At 39.4% G+C, this 15,084-nt stretch overlaps 3 protein-coding genes across 3 annotated transcripts; all 3 read left to right on the top strand.

Moving 5' to 3' along the window:
- The first annotated feature begins 3,038 nt into the window (after positions 1-3,038).
- LOC117628762 (laccase-1) lies at positions 3,039-5,320 on the top strand. Its single transcript, XM_034361285.1, has 5 exons — positions 3,039-3,146; positions 3,253-3,404; positions 3,511-3,752; positions 3,886-4,014; positions 4,203-5,320. Exons 1-5 carry the CDS (start codon positions 3,039-3,041, stop codon positions 5,318-5,320), a joined length of 1,749 nt encoding a protein of 582 aa, XP_034217176.1.
- A 3,423-nt stretch (positions 5,321-8,743) lies between these two features.
- On the top strand, positions 8,744-10,840 carry LOC117626887 (uncharacterized GPI-anchored protein At4g28100). The gene is made up of 2 exons (XM_034358679.1): positions 8,744-9,657; positions 10,326-10,840. Exons 1-2 carry the CDS (start codon positions 8,977-8,979, stop codon positions 10,665-10,667), a joined length of 1,023 nt encoding a protein of 340 aa, XP_034214570.1. The 5' UTR covers positions 8,744-8,976; the 3' UTR covers positions 10,668-10,840.
- Positions 10,841-12,462: 1,622 nt separating this feature from the next.
- LOC117628486 (protein MOTHER of FT and TFL1) lies at positions 12,463-14,578 on the top strand. Its single transcript, XM_034360958.1, has 4 exons — positions 12,463-12,755; positions 12,930-12,991; positions 13,119-13,159; positions 14,016-14,578. Exons 1-4 carry the CDS (start codon positions 12,561-12,563, stop codon positions 14,234-14,236), a joined length of 519 nt encoding a protein of 172 aa, XP_034216849.1. The 5' UTR covers positions 12,463-12,560; the 3' UTR covers positions 14,237-14,578.
- The last annotated feature ends 506 nt before the right edge of the window (positions 14,579-15,084 follow it).

The following is a 15,084-nucleotide window of genomic DNA, read 5'->3' as shown; positions in this document are numbered from 1 at the left end:
ATATATATATATATATATATATTCATGATCCTACAAAAGATTCTATAGAAGGTATAACCTTGATGGATGCATTTGCTACATGGCTACAAATTCCACCAAATATGTTAATCCGCTTCACTCCTGCAACAAAAGGTGCCATTTCCTCATCTTTGCGTGCAATCTATGGGTAGAGAAACACAAATAAAATGTAAGGTTCATTTTCAAGAAAATGTGGCACTCAGAAAAAGTGGTTCTTAAGGAATTAATTCCTTTAAAAAGCAGTAGGTTATAGTTATTTCTGTGTTTAGTATCTCCCTCCAAATCAAGAGAGAAAAGTTACACAAAAGCAGTAGTGTATAGTATTTCCAATATGCTAAAGCTGGAGATGAGCTAACCTAAGTTTACGTAAGTGAAATAATGAAATCATCTGGTTCTTCCGCACACTGGTCTTCCATGTATTCCCTATTTGTCATTTCTTGTTTAAACCACAATTTTCAGTCCTATGATGTTATTCTTATCGCAAGACAATTCTAACAGGTATCGCCCTCAAACTAGACTGTACTTGTGAACATCTCACATACCTGCATATGGAAAGTTGTCTCCAATTGCATCTCAACACGTAAAACCTTGAGGCAGTCAATTGCCAATTTTCTATACTCATCTGCAAATGATGCTAGATCCCTAGATGCAGCACACTAGTTGTTCGGTTTTACGATTCTTGCCACTCTCTTCTACTTGATTTGGAGCTTTGAAGGTTGTATGCCCAACCCTATGTAATGCATAAAATTGTGCTCCATTTAAGCTATCATAAATAAATTGCTACTGAAAAGATTTAAAAGCCAACTTTTCAATGAAATATGAAACAAATGTAGGATGCCAAACTGAATAAAAATATCAAAATGATCTTGTGTTTGAGGTTGAGACTTGTGCAAATTGAAAACGAATGGGATCAATAAGCAAATAAGGGGTAGTATTTAATGAATAATTAGTATTTAAGCTATAACACTCGTCCCTGACCGAAGAAAAAAAACTAACACTCGTCACTTCATAGGTTGATAGTCGTTGTAATGGACTTATAACTCAAGTAGTTAAGAGTATTTATTATCCTTATCCTAATATCACTTATGTAAAATAAATAAATAAAACTTGTTGGTCGATTGGCATGTTGCCAAGAACAAAATTCTTTGGGAGTGGGACCTAGTATAGATTGAAACTTTCGAGTGGTGTGGGTAGTTTTATCATGGCAAGCGTTTTGGTTTTGGGCGCTGCCGTCAATGATATAAAGAATTGATCTGAAAAGTAGTTTGCTTATCCTGACTACAAAATTTTGATGCATAAATATTCGTAGCGTTGAGTATTACACGTACGATGGCATTGATAATTCAAATCCCTCAAAGTCAAAGTCTGTCAACCACTTTATAGATTTTAATAACTCGAGATGTGTATCCTTTTGAGAGAGCCAAATCATGTCTTTGTAGTAGAAAGTGAATTGGAAGCTGACTTCATACCGAGACTATGATCAACTTACACAAAGAAATTGCATCGAAACGCAGTTTGCCAATGTTGACCAAGAAAACTTATGCATCCCAGCCCAGTGCAGCATGCAGCAGAGAATTAGAAATAAACATGACGCCTAATAAGTAATTAATTAATGATCATTTCTCTCTCCAAGAAATGCAAACTGATTTGGATTTACAGAAAATGCGAAACGGTTTAGGTTGTAGAAGCATCTTATAGCAGAGCATGTTAGCTAGCTAGGATTCTCAGGGTGTGTAAAATTTTGGTAGTTTTTGGCCTTAAACTATATATATATATATATATGTTCCTAAAAGTCTGAAAGATATATGGGATTGAAAAAGACAGAAAAATAGTACAAGCTGTTTCTCTCAATTTGCATCCTCTCTTCTGTATAAAATGCCACTATATAATCCACCTTGTTTAATACTTGGCTTTTAGTAGAGGACGGTCCAAAACCGTTAGTTAATTTAGAAATTCAAATTTATTTTTCTCAACTAAACGCACTCGTAGTCGCACTGTAATTGAAAAACTATTACCTACTACAAAATACCATGACAAAGCTCATAAGTAGCTCAATGAGGGAGAATTATTATTTTGTTCAAAACTGGTAGCTTAACTAATTAATAAACCAATTTAGAAAACTCAACCAACCCCACCACCACACATCCAGATTCCTTTAGCACTTTGCCCTGATGCCCTATCCCAATCAAATGGTTATCAAATATCAATTTGCATATGTAATGAGTTGGTTTTGGTCCTCCTTATCTTCATTCTTGCCATTTTTATTGGAGAAAAAGAAGTTTATGTAAGCTAGCTCACCTTTAGTTGGTGAAAAGGGGCTGGCTGACCGAGCAAGTAATTAATTTATATATTTTCCTAAAGATTTCTTGCTCTTGCCATCTCTCGATCTTCGCCACATGTTTGCAGTGGTCTAAACTACAACGATTTTGTGCTGTTCCTGAAATGCAAAGATACTACTGAGTTAGTCCAAGTTTGTCTTGACTAAAAAGCTCACACCACCAACCCACCCATACTTTGAGACCCCAGCAGTTTACATATATATATATATATCAGAATCAAATATTGGTGAAGGAAATGACAACAGGGTTGATTAAAAGATGACAAATCCCACAAATAATATTTAAGAGTAGACTCCTGGTATAATATGAGAGAGAGAGAGAGAGAGAGAGAGAGAGAGAGAGATTCCATATTAGTCGGCTCCTCTTCTTGATAGATAAAGGTTCTCGACACATATTTATGAACTATAGCAGCCAAGCTTTCAAACAAATTTCTACCTTTTGAAAACTCATTTTGACATGTTCATTGTCTGCTGCCTCTCCTCACCTACCCATCTAGCGTCACAAAATGTGTCTCTACATAAATTTATTAGTATATGTCAATGTTAATCAATAAAAAATAAAGTACCCCAATAGAAGTTAGGCATGTATATAAAAGGGGGGGCTTGCATGAAAGTTTGGTAAACTCAATTGGGGCATGCAATATACAGAGTGACTGCCAAGGCTGCTCTTGAGGTTCTAGTTATGGAGGGTTTAATCCAGCATTATGGGTTATTTGTGGTAATGCTAATGATACTTGCTGGGGCTTTACCATCTGGTTTTTCTCAAACAACCCGACGCTTTCAATTTAATGTAAGCTAGAGTAGAGAGTGTCAAATTTTGTCTCTCTTGCATTCTGTGATCACCAAAAGAAATCAAAGTATGAAATTGAAAGCTTGAATTGTGGTCTGGTTTTCAGGTTGAGTGGAAGAATGTAACCCGTTTGTGCAGCACAAAGCCACTTCTAACAGTGAATGGGGAGTATCCTGGGCCAACCATTGCTGTCCATGAAGGTGATCATGTTGAAATTAAGGTGACTAATCACATTGCAGACAACACCACCATCCACTGGTGAGTTTGATTACAATAAATACTAATTGTGAATCTGTGATTGTATTGGTATTGGACACTAATTTTGTTAATTAAGAAACAACTGATTTGTTGCTAATTATGACAGGCATGGTATAAGGCAACTAAGAACAGGATGGGCAGACGGTCCAGCTTATATCACACAATGTCCCATAAGAGGTGGCAAGTCCTACACCTACAAGTTCACTGTACAATACCAAAGAGGCACTCTTTGGTGGCATGCACATTATGCTTGGCAACGAGCTTCTGTTTATGGCGCCTTTCTCATCCATCCGCGGATGCCGTTTCCATTTTCAGCTCCAATCCAAGATGAATTCCCCATTATATTTGGTAATAACATCCAAACGCTTCACTGTTTGAACCATACATCTTTGTTTTCTGATTTTCTATTGGTAATTCTGGTCATGACAGCTCTGTTCTCACTCTCACCTCTGTATCTTGAATTGTTCACATTTGATCGCAGGTGAATGGTGGAATGGAGATGTAGATGAAGTGGAAAATGAAATGGTGAAGTATGGAGGTGGGCCTAATATTTCAGATGCTTATACCATAAACGGTTTGCCAGGACCATTCTATCCTTGCTCCAACAACGGTATCCATGAATTAATCTTCCGCCACTTTTGTTTTTCTTTTCTCTTTTCTACATGATTGCATTTTACAATTATGCAGCACATTCCATAGTTCTAACTAAAGTTCCAACTATAAGAGACAAAAATCATCAATATAGTCTGTAATTCATCAAAACTGATTGTACTAATTAGTACATGATTGATTTTGCAGATACCTTCATCAAAACTGTGGAACATGGCAAAACTTACCTGCTTAGAATCATCAATGCCGCACTCAATGATGAGCTTTTCTTCGCTGTGGCTAACCACACATTAACGGTTGTGGAGATTGATGCAGTGTACACCAAACCATTCACAGCCACAGCCATTATGGTAGCTCCTGGTCAAACTACCAATGTTCTGCTCACTGCAAATCAAGTTCCTGACTCCTCCGGCACGTTTCTAATGGCAGCCTGGCCTTATCTCACTTCCGTTTTTCCTTTTGATAATTCTACCACAGCTGGCTTCTTGCGTTACAAAAACATAGTGACTGAAAACATTAAGCATCCGCAGAAGATGCCTAGTACTTTTGAACCAAACAAATACAACCTTCCTAAAATGGAAGACACCAAGTTTGTGACTAAATTTTCTGACAATCTCAGAAGCCTGGCATCTCCTCAGTATCCATGCACTGTGCCTAAAACTATCGACAAGCGAGTTGTGGCAGTTGTAAGCCTTAACCTTCAAGACTGTCCGGCTAACAGAACCTGCAAAGGGTATGAAGACAATAGATTCTTTGCTTCAATGAACAACCAGTCCTTTGTCCGTCCCTCCTTGTCAATATTGGAATCTCATTACAACAAACTCCGAAACAATGAGTATTCCACCGATTTCCCAGAAAAGCCTTTAAAGCCATTTGATTATACAGGGGTGGATCCAGTATCAGAGAACATGAACACTCAATTCGGTACAAAAATTTTGGAAGTCCCTTATGGCACAAATTTAGAAATTGTGCTGCAGGGTACAAGTTTTCTTAATGTGGAGAACCATCCAATTCATGTTCATGGCCACAACTTCTTCATAGTCGGAAGGGGGTTTGGGAACTTCAATGTTGCCAAGGATCCAGCAAAATACAATCTAATTGACCCTCCAGAAAGAAACACAGTGGCAGTTCCAACTGGAGGATGGGCTGCAATTCGATTCAAGGCCGACAACCCAGGAGTATGGTTCATTCATTGTCATCTTGAAGAGCATACTTCCTGGGGTCTTGCCTCAGGCTTAATTGTCCAAAATGGTCCAAGAGCATCTCAGTGTGTGCTTCCTCCCCCTAAAGATCTTCCCTCATGTTGAGGTGTTTGCAGAGACAACTCAAAGTGTTGTTGTTTAACAAAACTTTGTCACACCAGTCTGTAGTAACAAAACTTTGTCACACCAGTCTGTAGGCTGGAGCCATACTTTTCCTAGTGTTTGCAAAGCTTTAGGTGAGCATACGCTTTGTACTTTTTTTTCTTTTTTTGGTGAATATATAGGTTTTGTACTATTTTTTTCTATATAATATACAGGTTTTGTACTCTTGAGTATTATGAACCAGAAACATGCACTGAAATGAATTGCAAAAATCTGGATATTGCTCTAGTAGAAGTTCTGTTGAGACATGAGAATGGCTCTCACGCTCTTAAGAACTACATGCTTTTGGGGGTTACAGTCTAGCTAGAGTTTATTAATGGAGCCTTTCTATCTCTGTCTCTATTTGTGTGGTGTGGGACTGTGGGTGGGTGAAGGTAAGGTAATCAAAGGGGAAATGTATGGAACATTTTCAACAAAGTGATCAATCACGATAAAAGAATGATGTCCTGCTCATGATTATGCAATTGAAAAACTGGATGTCTGTGTACATACATATACTTATATGCTTTTTAGGATCTCAAAGCAAAGCAGCCAAGGAAAAAGGACAGTCCCCCAGTCCCCTCCCCTGGATGGTCTTGAATCTTTGATTAACAAAAGGGGGTGATGTGCTTGCCAATACAAACAGAACAGGAATCAGGATCGACTTTTTTTGGTCTTTTTGTTTCAATAAGAAAGAATACCAAATGTTTGCATAACTTAGAATAATTACAAGATGATAAAGTGATCTTTAACATATTGATTGAAGGAAGTCCTTTCTGGTATGAAGTATATCTTTAATTCCTCTCTTTTCAAAGCCTTTTCTTTTCCCTTCAATAATTACAATAACAATAGTAATAGTAATTTCATTCATAAACGACAAGTAAGATATCATACAAAAAGAAAGAAGCAGCAGCTTTCAAAATATAAAAGAGAGAGAGTGAGGCTTTTACATACTCGTGCAACTCGTATTGTGCCTGCGGTACATCTCCAAGCAGCGGCGGATTCAGGATTTTTAGGCCATAGGTTCATTGTGTAAAAGTTTGAAAATTATTTTTTAGATGAAATTATATTGAAACATTAAAGCAATAGCACTTTCATTCCTAATCAACTAATCAAAACACAACCCTAATCAATTAATCAAAACACAAAACCCTAATCAAACATTTTTTTATAAAAAAACCACCTAAACAGATTTTAGTCACAATGCTTTTAGTCATCAGTGACTGAGTGAGAGATGAAGATTTCTTCCTAAACATCCTTGTTCCTTGGTGGTCTTCCCCTATTACTCTGCAAATTATTTGTAAATAAAAGAGTCAAATACTCAGTTTGCCAGTAAAACCGTAAACATATATTAGAGAGAGAAAGAAAGAGTGGACCTTGGATGTTGGTGGGCAAGAGGAGCCCTGTTTCTGGTCTTGAAGAACAGCCATTTGGTTCTCTCACTTTGTGGTTATGGAGGAGAGGGAATATGAAAGTAAATTGCTAGGTTTTGGGGATGGTGACTTTGCTGGAGTAGGGTAAAGGAGGTGACAGCGTGAGGGTTTTCTTTAAAGTCAGAAAAAAAAAAATAAAAAAAAAAAATAAAAAATTTAAAGAAAAACCTCCCAGAGCCGCCTAGGCGGAAATTTTTTTTTTTTTTTTTTTCCCCTGATGATTCAGTCGCCTACAATTTGTGGTGATACACTGGAATTGGCGTAGTTGTTTATAGTTGGTGCTCTTCCTTTTGAAATATGAAGCGGACAAGTATGGGACAAGAGGAGATCGGTTTCTGGTCTTGAAGAACAGCCATTTGGCTCTGTCACTTTGTGGTCATGGAAGAGAGGGAATATGAAAGTAAATTGCTAGGTTTTGGGGATGGTGAGGCTGCTGGAGTAGGGTAAAGGAGGTGACAGCGTGATGGTTTTCTTTAAAGTCAGAAAGAAATAAAAACCGCCCAGAGCCGCCTAGGCCGCCTGTTCGGAATTATTATTATTATTATTTTTCCTGATGATTCAGTCGCCTATAACTCTTCCTTTTGAAATATGAAGCGGACAAGTATGGGACAATTGTTACAGTTGGCCGCCGTCTTCCCCAACATAGATTCTACGGGGACTACGTTTCCTGCTAGGGGAAATACCCCATTCCCAGTGTACAATACCGCCAACAGTTTTTACCAAAGAAATTATTCCAGTAGTTCCACGGTCATTCCGGCAAGAAGTGCAGTGAGACATCATGCCCAACTTGCTTGGAAAAGGCTCTCCGATGGATTTTCTTTTAATGGTGGTGGATTTTCAGGTATAACTAATATTGCTCAAGCTTTCAGCTTGGCTGTAACCGGCTCTAATCTCATACTTGCTGGTATTTTTGCCATCAGCTAGCATGAGCGCAGAGGTCTTTTTCAGAAACGGACTACCACCCATTCCAAGAGCTTTACTGTTTTTACGGCATACCCTTTTCCTTTGAGTCTCTGAACTGATGCTGTATTTTAGTAAGTTTGAGGTTTAGTATCAGCTATCAAGACTTGGACATAGGCAGAAGAAGATAAACAGTTAGCTAATTGCACAACAATTTGGCAAATGAATTGCAAAGTGGATACGTACAAGTTAGAACCAACCAACCTGGAAATGAACCAAATAATGAAAGCACAGCAAAGAAAAGATAACTTGAAAAGTTCCAAGTGTGAGGAGTCTTTTGTTCACTTTCTGCAGGGCAACAATGACTCTTGTGCTTTATGTCTAAAGTCGATTCCACTGCGTTAAAATAATACCTGGGCTTCGAACTTCTCGCTTTGCTAAGGCTTGGAGAACAGTCAAAGATGATGGAATCGTTACTTTCGTCTTTCCAAGGTTCTCAATGTCGTCTAGGTAAAATAACAAATTATTAGTGGGTGGTAACCCAGTTGATGAATTACATTAGTGAAAGGGGCAAACGAATGAAAGAAAAAAGTTGCACACAAATACACAACATCGCTTAACAAAATCGATGAATTTTCTATTAGCCTATGAGTTATTTAAGCATGTTTGATTTGTTGCTAGACTTGGGAACCCAAATGCTTTCTTGACTTTAGGGTTTGCGTTATTTATACATGAGACACATAGACGTCTTAGCCTCGCAAAGCAATTTTATTTTAATATACACAAACATCTGGTAGTGTAAATGAAGGTGGATTCACTTGGATACAAGGGAACAAATTCGCTACTATAAATAACTGACCTAACTCATACTTGCAAATTACAAACTCGCAAAGCAAACTTAATTACCCTATGAATGATTTGTTCATGATACTATTTTGCTAATCGTCACCAACTTTATCCACATTGTATAGATACTGGCACAAATAGCACAGTGCTAAAGTTAGATCTACAATTATAAACAGCATTCGACCAAAAAAAATTTAAAAAAACTAGCAAACAGCCAAACCAGTCCCAACCCCACCCTTCCTTTTTTTCTCACTTTCGTCTGCTCCTACACACACCCACCACTAACAGATATTACTTTTCTTTCATTTATATCACCCTCCTCCTCAAGTGCCTCTAACCCCCCCTACCCCCCACACACACCATTATTGTTTGTACAGAAAAAAGAAAACCCAAAAACCAAAAGTACAAACCCACAAGGCTGAAGGCCTGTCCTCTCTTCCAATGTCCCCAGCAAACCCACCGCTCTTCACCATCTTCTGCTTCCTCTGTACTCTCTTCCCTGCCTTCCCGGGTTCACCCATACCCGACCCGGCCCCGTCCCCAGTCCAGTCGTCATTCCTCCCAACCCGAACTCCATATCCCCCTGCTGCTACAATCCCTGCATTCCCAGAACAATCTGACATAGCCGGGTGCCCGCTCCACCTGCCAAATGAGCTCTTTCACGGCATAAAGTCCGCATGCTCCGCCACAAAAGGCGACTCCTTAGGGAAGCTGCAGCACAGCAGGTGCTGCCCTGTGCTTGCGGCGTGGCTTTATGATGCCTACTCTGCCACCGCCCTCGGCGGAGGCGGCAGAGTGGGCCCAGCAGCGGCGGGTCACAGCAACACCACTTATGACCCGCCATTGCTGCCAGATGACTCAGAAACTTGCGTTCAGGACCTGGGCGAGGCGCTGAAAACCAGAGGAATAGAACTGATCAAGCCAAATGAGACGTGTGATGTGGTGTATTGTTATTGTGGGATAAGATTGCACCCTTTGAGTTGTTCTGAGGCATTTTCAGTGAACCAAAGGGGGAAACTTGTTGGGGATGCGAGCGTGAAGAGGTTGGAGAGAAATTGCTTGAGCAGCAGTGGATTTCCGGGTCTTGGTGGCTGCTCCAAATGCTTGAAAAGCCTCCACCTTGTAAGTAAATCCCTTCTTCTTTCTAATTGCAAAGTTTCTATCTTTGTTTGAATTTTTTTATAATTATAGTTGTAAGTAAATCCATCGCTTTTTATTTATTTATTTTGATTTCCACAAATTGAAGAAGAAGAAGAAGAATCTGATAAGGGTTTCTTCTAGGTCTTCTTCCAAAGTTCCATGCTTGCTAATTAGGAAAGTGCTTATGCTTATTTTACTTTCTTTGCTAAAACTTGTACCATAACCCTAGACGCGCCATGAGAGCAAGTGTATTACATTTACATCCTAGATATATATATATATATATATATATATATATATATATATATAACAAAACAAATAGTGAGAGTCGGTAGTATTACTATTAAATTAGCACAACAAGAATGACTGTTGAAGTGAGTGAGTATATTTATTAATTTCTGGTATGTTGTTGGTTGGGATGGAGATTAGTTAGGTTCTTTTATTCATTTGGAATATTGATGACTCTTCAAGGCTCTAGTTTAATGTGCATCAACAAATATGCTTTGCTAGCATGAATTTGATTTGATATTGCACCTACTAGTTAGTACATTAAACTTGATGCACCAAACCTTGTTTGCCCAATCAATGAGATGACCATCTCTTTCATTTGCTTCTTCTAAAATTCTAATTGGGAAATTGATGTTGCGCAGCTTAACAAGAAGAAGACTTTCAATTCAAGCAAATTAGAGGACAGGACCACCAAAATGCACAACAAAGATTGTCAACTGATGGGTCTCACATGGCTACTTGCTAAGAATCGAACGGCTTACATCCACACAGTTACATCTGTGTTCCGGGCCATCATGGTAAGCGCCGATGGCTCCGATCCTCAATCGTGCACTCTCAACAGTGATGGAATGCCTCTAGCTGTCGATTCTTCTGAAATATCTGATAATTCCTCATCCAGTATCCTTGCAGCTTCCATCTCTCTCTGCGTCATGTCACTTTCTTTGTTATTTGCGCAGCTTACCCTACGCTCCATCCAAAGTTAGTTCAGGGCTAAGGAGGTTGCTGTTCAAAAATTTGTGTGAACCGTGGTCCATGAGATTTGTGTATTCTTTTGTACTCTGTAACTGTTCTACGTTTTATGACATGACCAATTGCTTGCGCTATGCGTTGGATACTTGATGTGCTCTGCTAAAATTGAAAGTTTTTTTCTGTGATTCTCCAAAAATAGGGAGGGTTTTTGCCCAAAACATCTCATGTGGGCTCTGCTAACATGTCTCAAAAGGGCTGCTGTTTTGTTTTGAAGAGACAAATTATGGGTGCTGCATGTAACTTGTTTGGTGGCATTATTTTGTGACAGTTGTGATCTTCACGGGAAATTTATGAAATGTCAACATCTCCAACAAGGGGCCTTTTATCTTCTATGGTTTGGTACATGCAGCAGCAGAAAGGTAAGGATTTGAGCCAGCCAGCAGTGTGGAGCTGCATACAAAACGCCAAAATTCCATTCTCTCCCCTATCACTCTAATTCCCAAAATGAGTTTGGTTAAAATCAGTAGCATATGTAACCCAACCAAAAAAAAAAAGAGCACAAACCCTACCCGCAATTCAGTTTGACGATCAAGTGGATATTACTTGGAACAACCTAGCAAAGTTCTAACACTGCTTCTAAATAAACTTTAAAAATATATGTATATACAAGCAGTATTGAGGGAGGTAACACAATAATACAATAATAACAACTTTTAACCACTTAAGCTATAAGTCCCGACAAGTTCCTTGATAAATAAACTTGGCCAAACTATTTCACTTGGTTTTGTTATTTTCGTACGATCCATTTACATGGTGGGTTGGGCTTGGCTGGAGGTCAGGTCCTATGATTTGAATTCTCATACACGCCTAGCACAACCAAGGACCATTTTAGCTTTAGACATGGCCCAATAAGTGTTATGTCAAGCCTTATATCTTGCGTGCTCGGCCTTGTCTAGTTCCAATGACAATGAAAACCTTGAATTGTTATTCATTTCCAAACCTTAAAAATGAAATTCGATCGTGCATCGCAAAACTTCCCTTCTGTTAGCGGTCCTACAGAATCTAGAACTTAGGGATTTACTATATAAAAAGTTTGTAGTCCAAGGCATATTTTCACCCTGGCCGATTTGGCCTGCCTGCCTAAATTAGACCGAAGCCCTTGTCTATGCCAATATGCCACTGTCTGACGGACATGCTCCTATTGGTATGTCAGAAGCTGTTGGGCCCTGTTGGCAGAAGAACTGGGGGCCCATTATCTACTTTTCCAGTATTATGCTCACACCATTGTCTTTCAAACTGCCCCATTATCTTCTAAAACAGTTTTGTAGAAAATCTTTCAGGTCATTGCTGACGGGAAATTTGCATTACCTATTTCAGCAAACCTCCAGAATGTACAAAAGACATTAACACACCCAGTTGGAGTGACAAAGAAGGCTGTGCTGTGGTGCAGCACGGCTCACATTTACAATCTGTACCCTTCTAAAAAACCCACTGATTTTTCCCGTGGACTCCATAAGAGCTGTTTGTCCTGACCTGAGTTCATGCTTATCTTGAGGTTGCATGAATGGGGGGGGGGGGGGGGCGCGAAACTCCCTACTGTTTGGCTAATACATATGTACGGTGGTGGGTTGTAACGGACGGTGATGATTCGGCCATCTGGATGGTCTGAAACAAGGAAATGTTGGTTTCACATCTATGGTGGCTGTACACGTGTTGCTCTCTGCTTCACGATGCTTTTTGATGGCCTATGCATGTACCATATATTACACATACTCCATGAGGGCCCACGTCACTTTTACCCTCCTATATAAACCTTACCACTCCTCTGCCCTCTGCGCACCACAGCAAGTGTTGCTTAGCGCTTTTTAGCTTCTTCTTCCTCTTTACTCTCTCTTCCTTCCTTCCTCATGGCTGCCTCCGTTGATCCTCTCGTTGTTGGGCGAGTGATCGGAGATGTGGTGGACATGTTTGTCCCAACTGTGAACATGTCTGTCTACTTTGGGTCCAAGCATGTCACCAATGGCTGCGATATCAAACCTTCCATGGCCATCAACCCCCCCAAGATCACGGTCTCTGGTCAGCCCGGCGAGCTCTACACTCTGGTCTCATCTCTTTAACTCTTTGTGTTTCTGTTCGTATGTGATTAATTGTATACATGTATGTGGCTGCGAGAGCTGTTGGATCAACTTGATCCCTTTGCATGCATGACATGAGAGAGAGTTTTTAAATGTTCAATTTCTATATGTCTTAAACACCTTTGTTGTTTGTTCAAGCAGGTGATGACTGACCCCGATGCTCCGAGCCCGAGTGAGCCGAGCATGAGGGAGTGGGTCCATTGGTCAGCTTTCTTCTTCTCTTTGCATGGATTATGTTTTGCTTAATTTTCATTGATCTCACTACTTTTCCTTCCATCTCCTTAATGGCGTTGTCAAAAACTTCATGCACATTGCTGTTTGTGGTTTCAGGATCGTGGCTGACATCCCTGGAGGAACAAGCCCTGTTAGAGGTAAAATCTTTACTTTGTTGTTGCAGCTTTGAATGCACGCTGTAACAAGGCTTCTTCATATATAATCCCCATAACAAATTTACATAAATGTAAACAAAAATTAATATTACATAAAACAAGTTTTTAGTCATGATTAAACCCGTTTGTGCTGAAAAGTCGTGCAGCGGTATTATTCCATTCTTCACAGTCGACACAGGCGTCAAAGAAAGAATCTCTGGCGAAAGGCTCATTTCCAGTCAGAATCAGAAACATGCATGTCTTTGGCTTCGAACGTTTTCAGATTGTTTCATAAAATCCATCAAAATCTTCAGGGTTACATCACATCATTGGATGTCCTCTCCATATTCTAGAAAAACATGCATCTACTCCTATACCTCTTAAGCATCTGTCACTAATAGCCGCAAAATTGCTCAAATTTGGTAATACAATTTTGCGTAACCACGTGTCCTGCAGCAGCACACCCCCTTTCCAATTTCTCTACCTTATTTGTATTTTTATTTTCATTCAAAAATAAATATCGAATAAATTAGTTTAAAACTTCTTCCTAAATGTAAATGGTGTTGTCGTCCTTGCATAGCAAAGACGACACGTGGTTAATCCCAGGAACAGCTACCCACTTACTGACACTTATGTGCCACTTGTCAAGGTTACCTTGTCGAAGTGGTAGTAACCGCTTACCACGTCGGTTACACGTGGCACGATGTCTGTGTTTCTGGGCAGTGCAAGTAGAAGCACACGAATAAGGACTTCAACGCCAACTTGTTTAAGTTTGAGCTATTTTGGGTCAATAATGAATATATAGCAACAACAATAAATAATATTAATTGGAGCTATAACTATTAATTAATTGTTGCAGGGAAAGAGATACTGGCTTACGTGGGTCCGAGGCCACCAGTGGGAATTCACCGCTACATTCTGGTGCTGTTTCAGCAGAAGGGTCCGATGGGGCTGGTGGAGCAGCCATCCTCTCGTGCCCACTTCAACACTCGGTTTTTCGCTGCGCAGCTAGATCTTGGATTGCCTGTTTCCACCGTCTACTTCAACTCCCAGAAGGAACCAGCAAACAGGAGGCGCTGATCAGCTAGCTCAGCCTTAATTTCCATAGAATCAATCATATCATACAACTGGAGATATCAAGTGGTGATGATATGTGAAGCGATCATGAATCAAGGAATAAGAAGTTCATGAGATATCTTTAGTGCAAGAATTTAATGAATAAATAAGGATGAGAGTCTACCCTGTTAATGTGTCTTTAATTAAGTTTTTATTATATATTATGAATGTTAATTATGTGTAGCCAGCAAGGGGGGCGTTTCTCACTCTTAATTACAAGTCTCTCTCTCTCTCTCTCCCCCCCTCTCCCCCCATTTTAATTTGCCTCAACAGAAATAAATAAAGCCCTTCTCTTTTTGGTTTCAATATGTCGAATATGGTTGATGTGGATGCTTGCTTCTAACTGGCGACCAACAGGAACAAAATCAACATATATAATTAACAGATAGCATGTACCATAAACCAAAAAGATAAAAGGAAAAAGGAAGTACAAATTGGCAACAGTGGAAGTACTTAGCTCTGAGACTGCAGTACAGACGGACAAGTCCTTCGGCATACCAGTAAGTGAAAGAAAGGTAAAGCCTGGCGATGTTTACAAGGAAAATTGAATTTATAATCTTTAGGAGTACTTTAGCTAGGTGTGTAATTGTCTTCTCATGGGAAAGAGGGCTTACTAAAGGTCAAGAGACAGGTCATAAGACATAATGACTTGATACGAATTTGATGGTAAAGATTAGCGCAACGTCTATTTGAGACAGATGGAAGATTTAAGCCCGTTTGAGAATGCTTTTTTTCTTGGTTCAAAAATTTACTTCACTTCAAAGTTAAGTAGTTTAAGGCATTTGATAAAAATAAAATATTTCGATTATTTT

The sequence above is a fragment of the Prunus dulcis genome, chromosome 5, assembly GCF_902201215.1.
Source record: "Prunus dulcis chromosome 5, ALMONDv2, whole genome shotgun sequence".
NCBI classification, from domain to species: domain Eukaryota; kingdom Viridiplantae; phylum Streptophyta; class Magnoliopsida; order Rosales; family Rosaceae; genus Prunus; species Prunus dulcis.
Note: the sequence above shows the minus strand (reverse complement) of the source record. Positions and strands in the feature narration are given on the sequence as shown.

Bases quoted from the DNA above. Each gene is read 5' to 3' on its own strand.
- LOC117628762 (XM_034361285.1), top strand. From the start codon at position 3,039: ATGGAGGGTTTAATCCAGCATTATGGGTTATTTGTGGTAATGCTAATG. The intron at 3,147-3,252 runs GTAAGCTAGAGT...TCTGGTTTTCAG, and splicing joins CCCGACGCTTTCAATTTAAT to GTTGAGTGGAAGAATGTAAC. The intron at 4,015-4,202 runs GTATCCATGAAT...TTGATTTTGCAG, and splicing joins CTATCCTTGCTCCAACAACG to ATACCTTCATCAAAACTGTG.
- LOC117626887 (XM_034358679.1), top strand. From the start codon at position 8,977: ATGTCCCCAGCAAACCCACCGCTCTTCACCATCTTCTGCTTCCTCTGT. The intron at 9,658-10,325 runs GTAAGTAAATCC...GATGTTGCGCAG, and splicing joins GCTTGAAAAGCCTCCACCTT to CTTAACAAGAAGAAGACTTT.
- LOC117628486 (XM_034360958.1), top strand. From the start codon at position 12,561: ATGGCTGCCTCCGTTGATCCTCTCGTTGTTGGGCGAGTGATCGGAGAT. The intron at 12,756-12,929 runs GTCTCATCTCTT...TTGTTCAAGCAG, and splicing joins CCGGCGAGCTCTACACTCTG to GTGATGACTGACCCCGATGC. The intron at 12,992-13,118 runs GTCAGCTTTCTT...TTGTGGTTTCAG, and splicing joins ATGAGGGAGTGGGTCCATTG to GATCGTGGCTGACATCCCTG.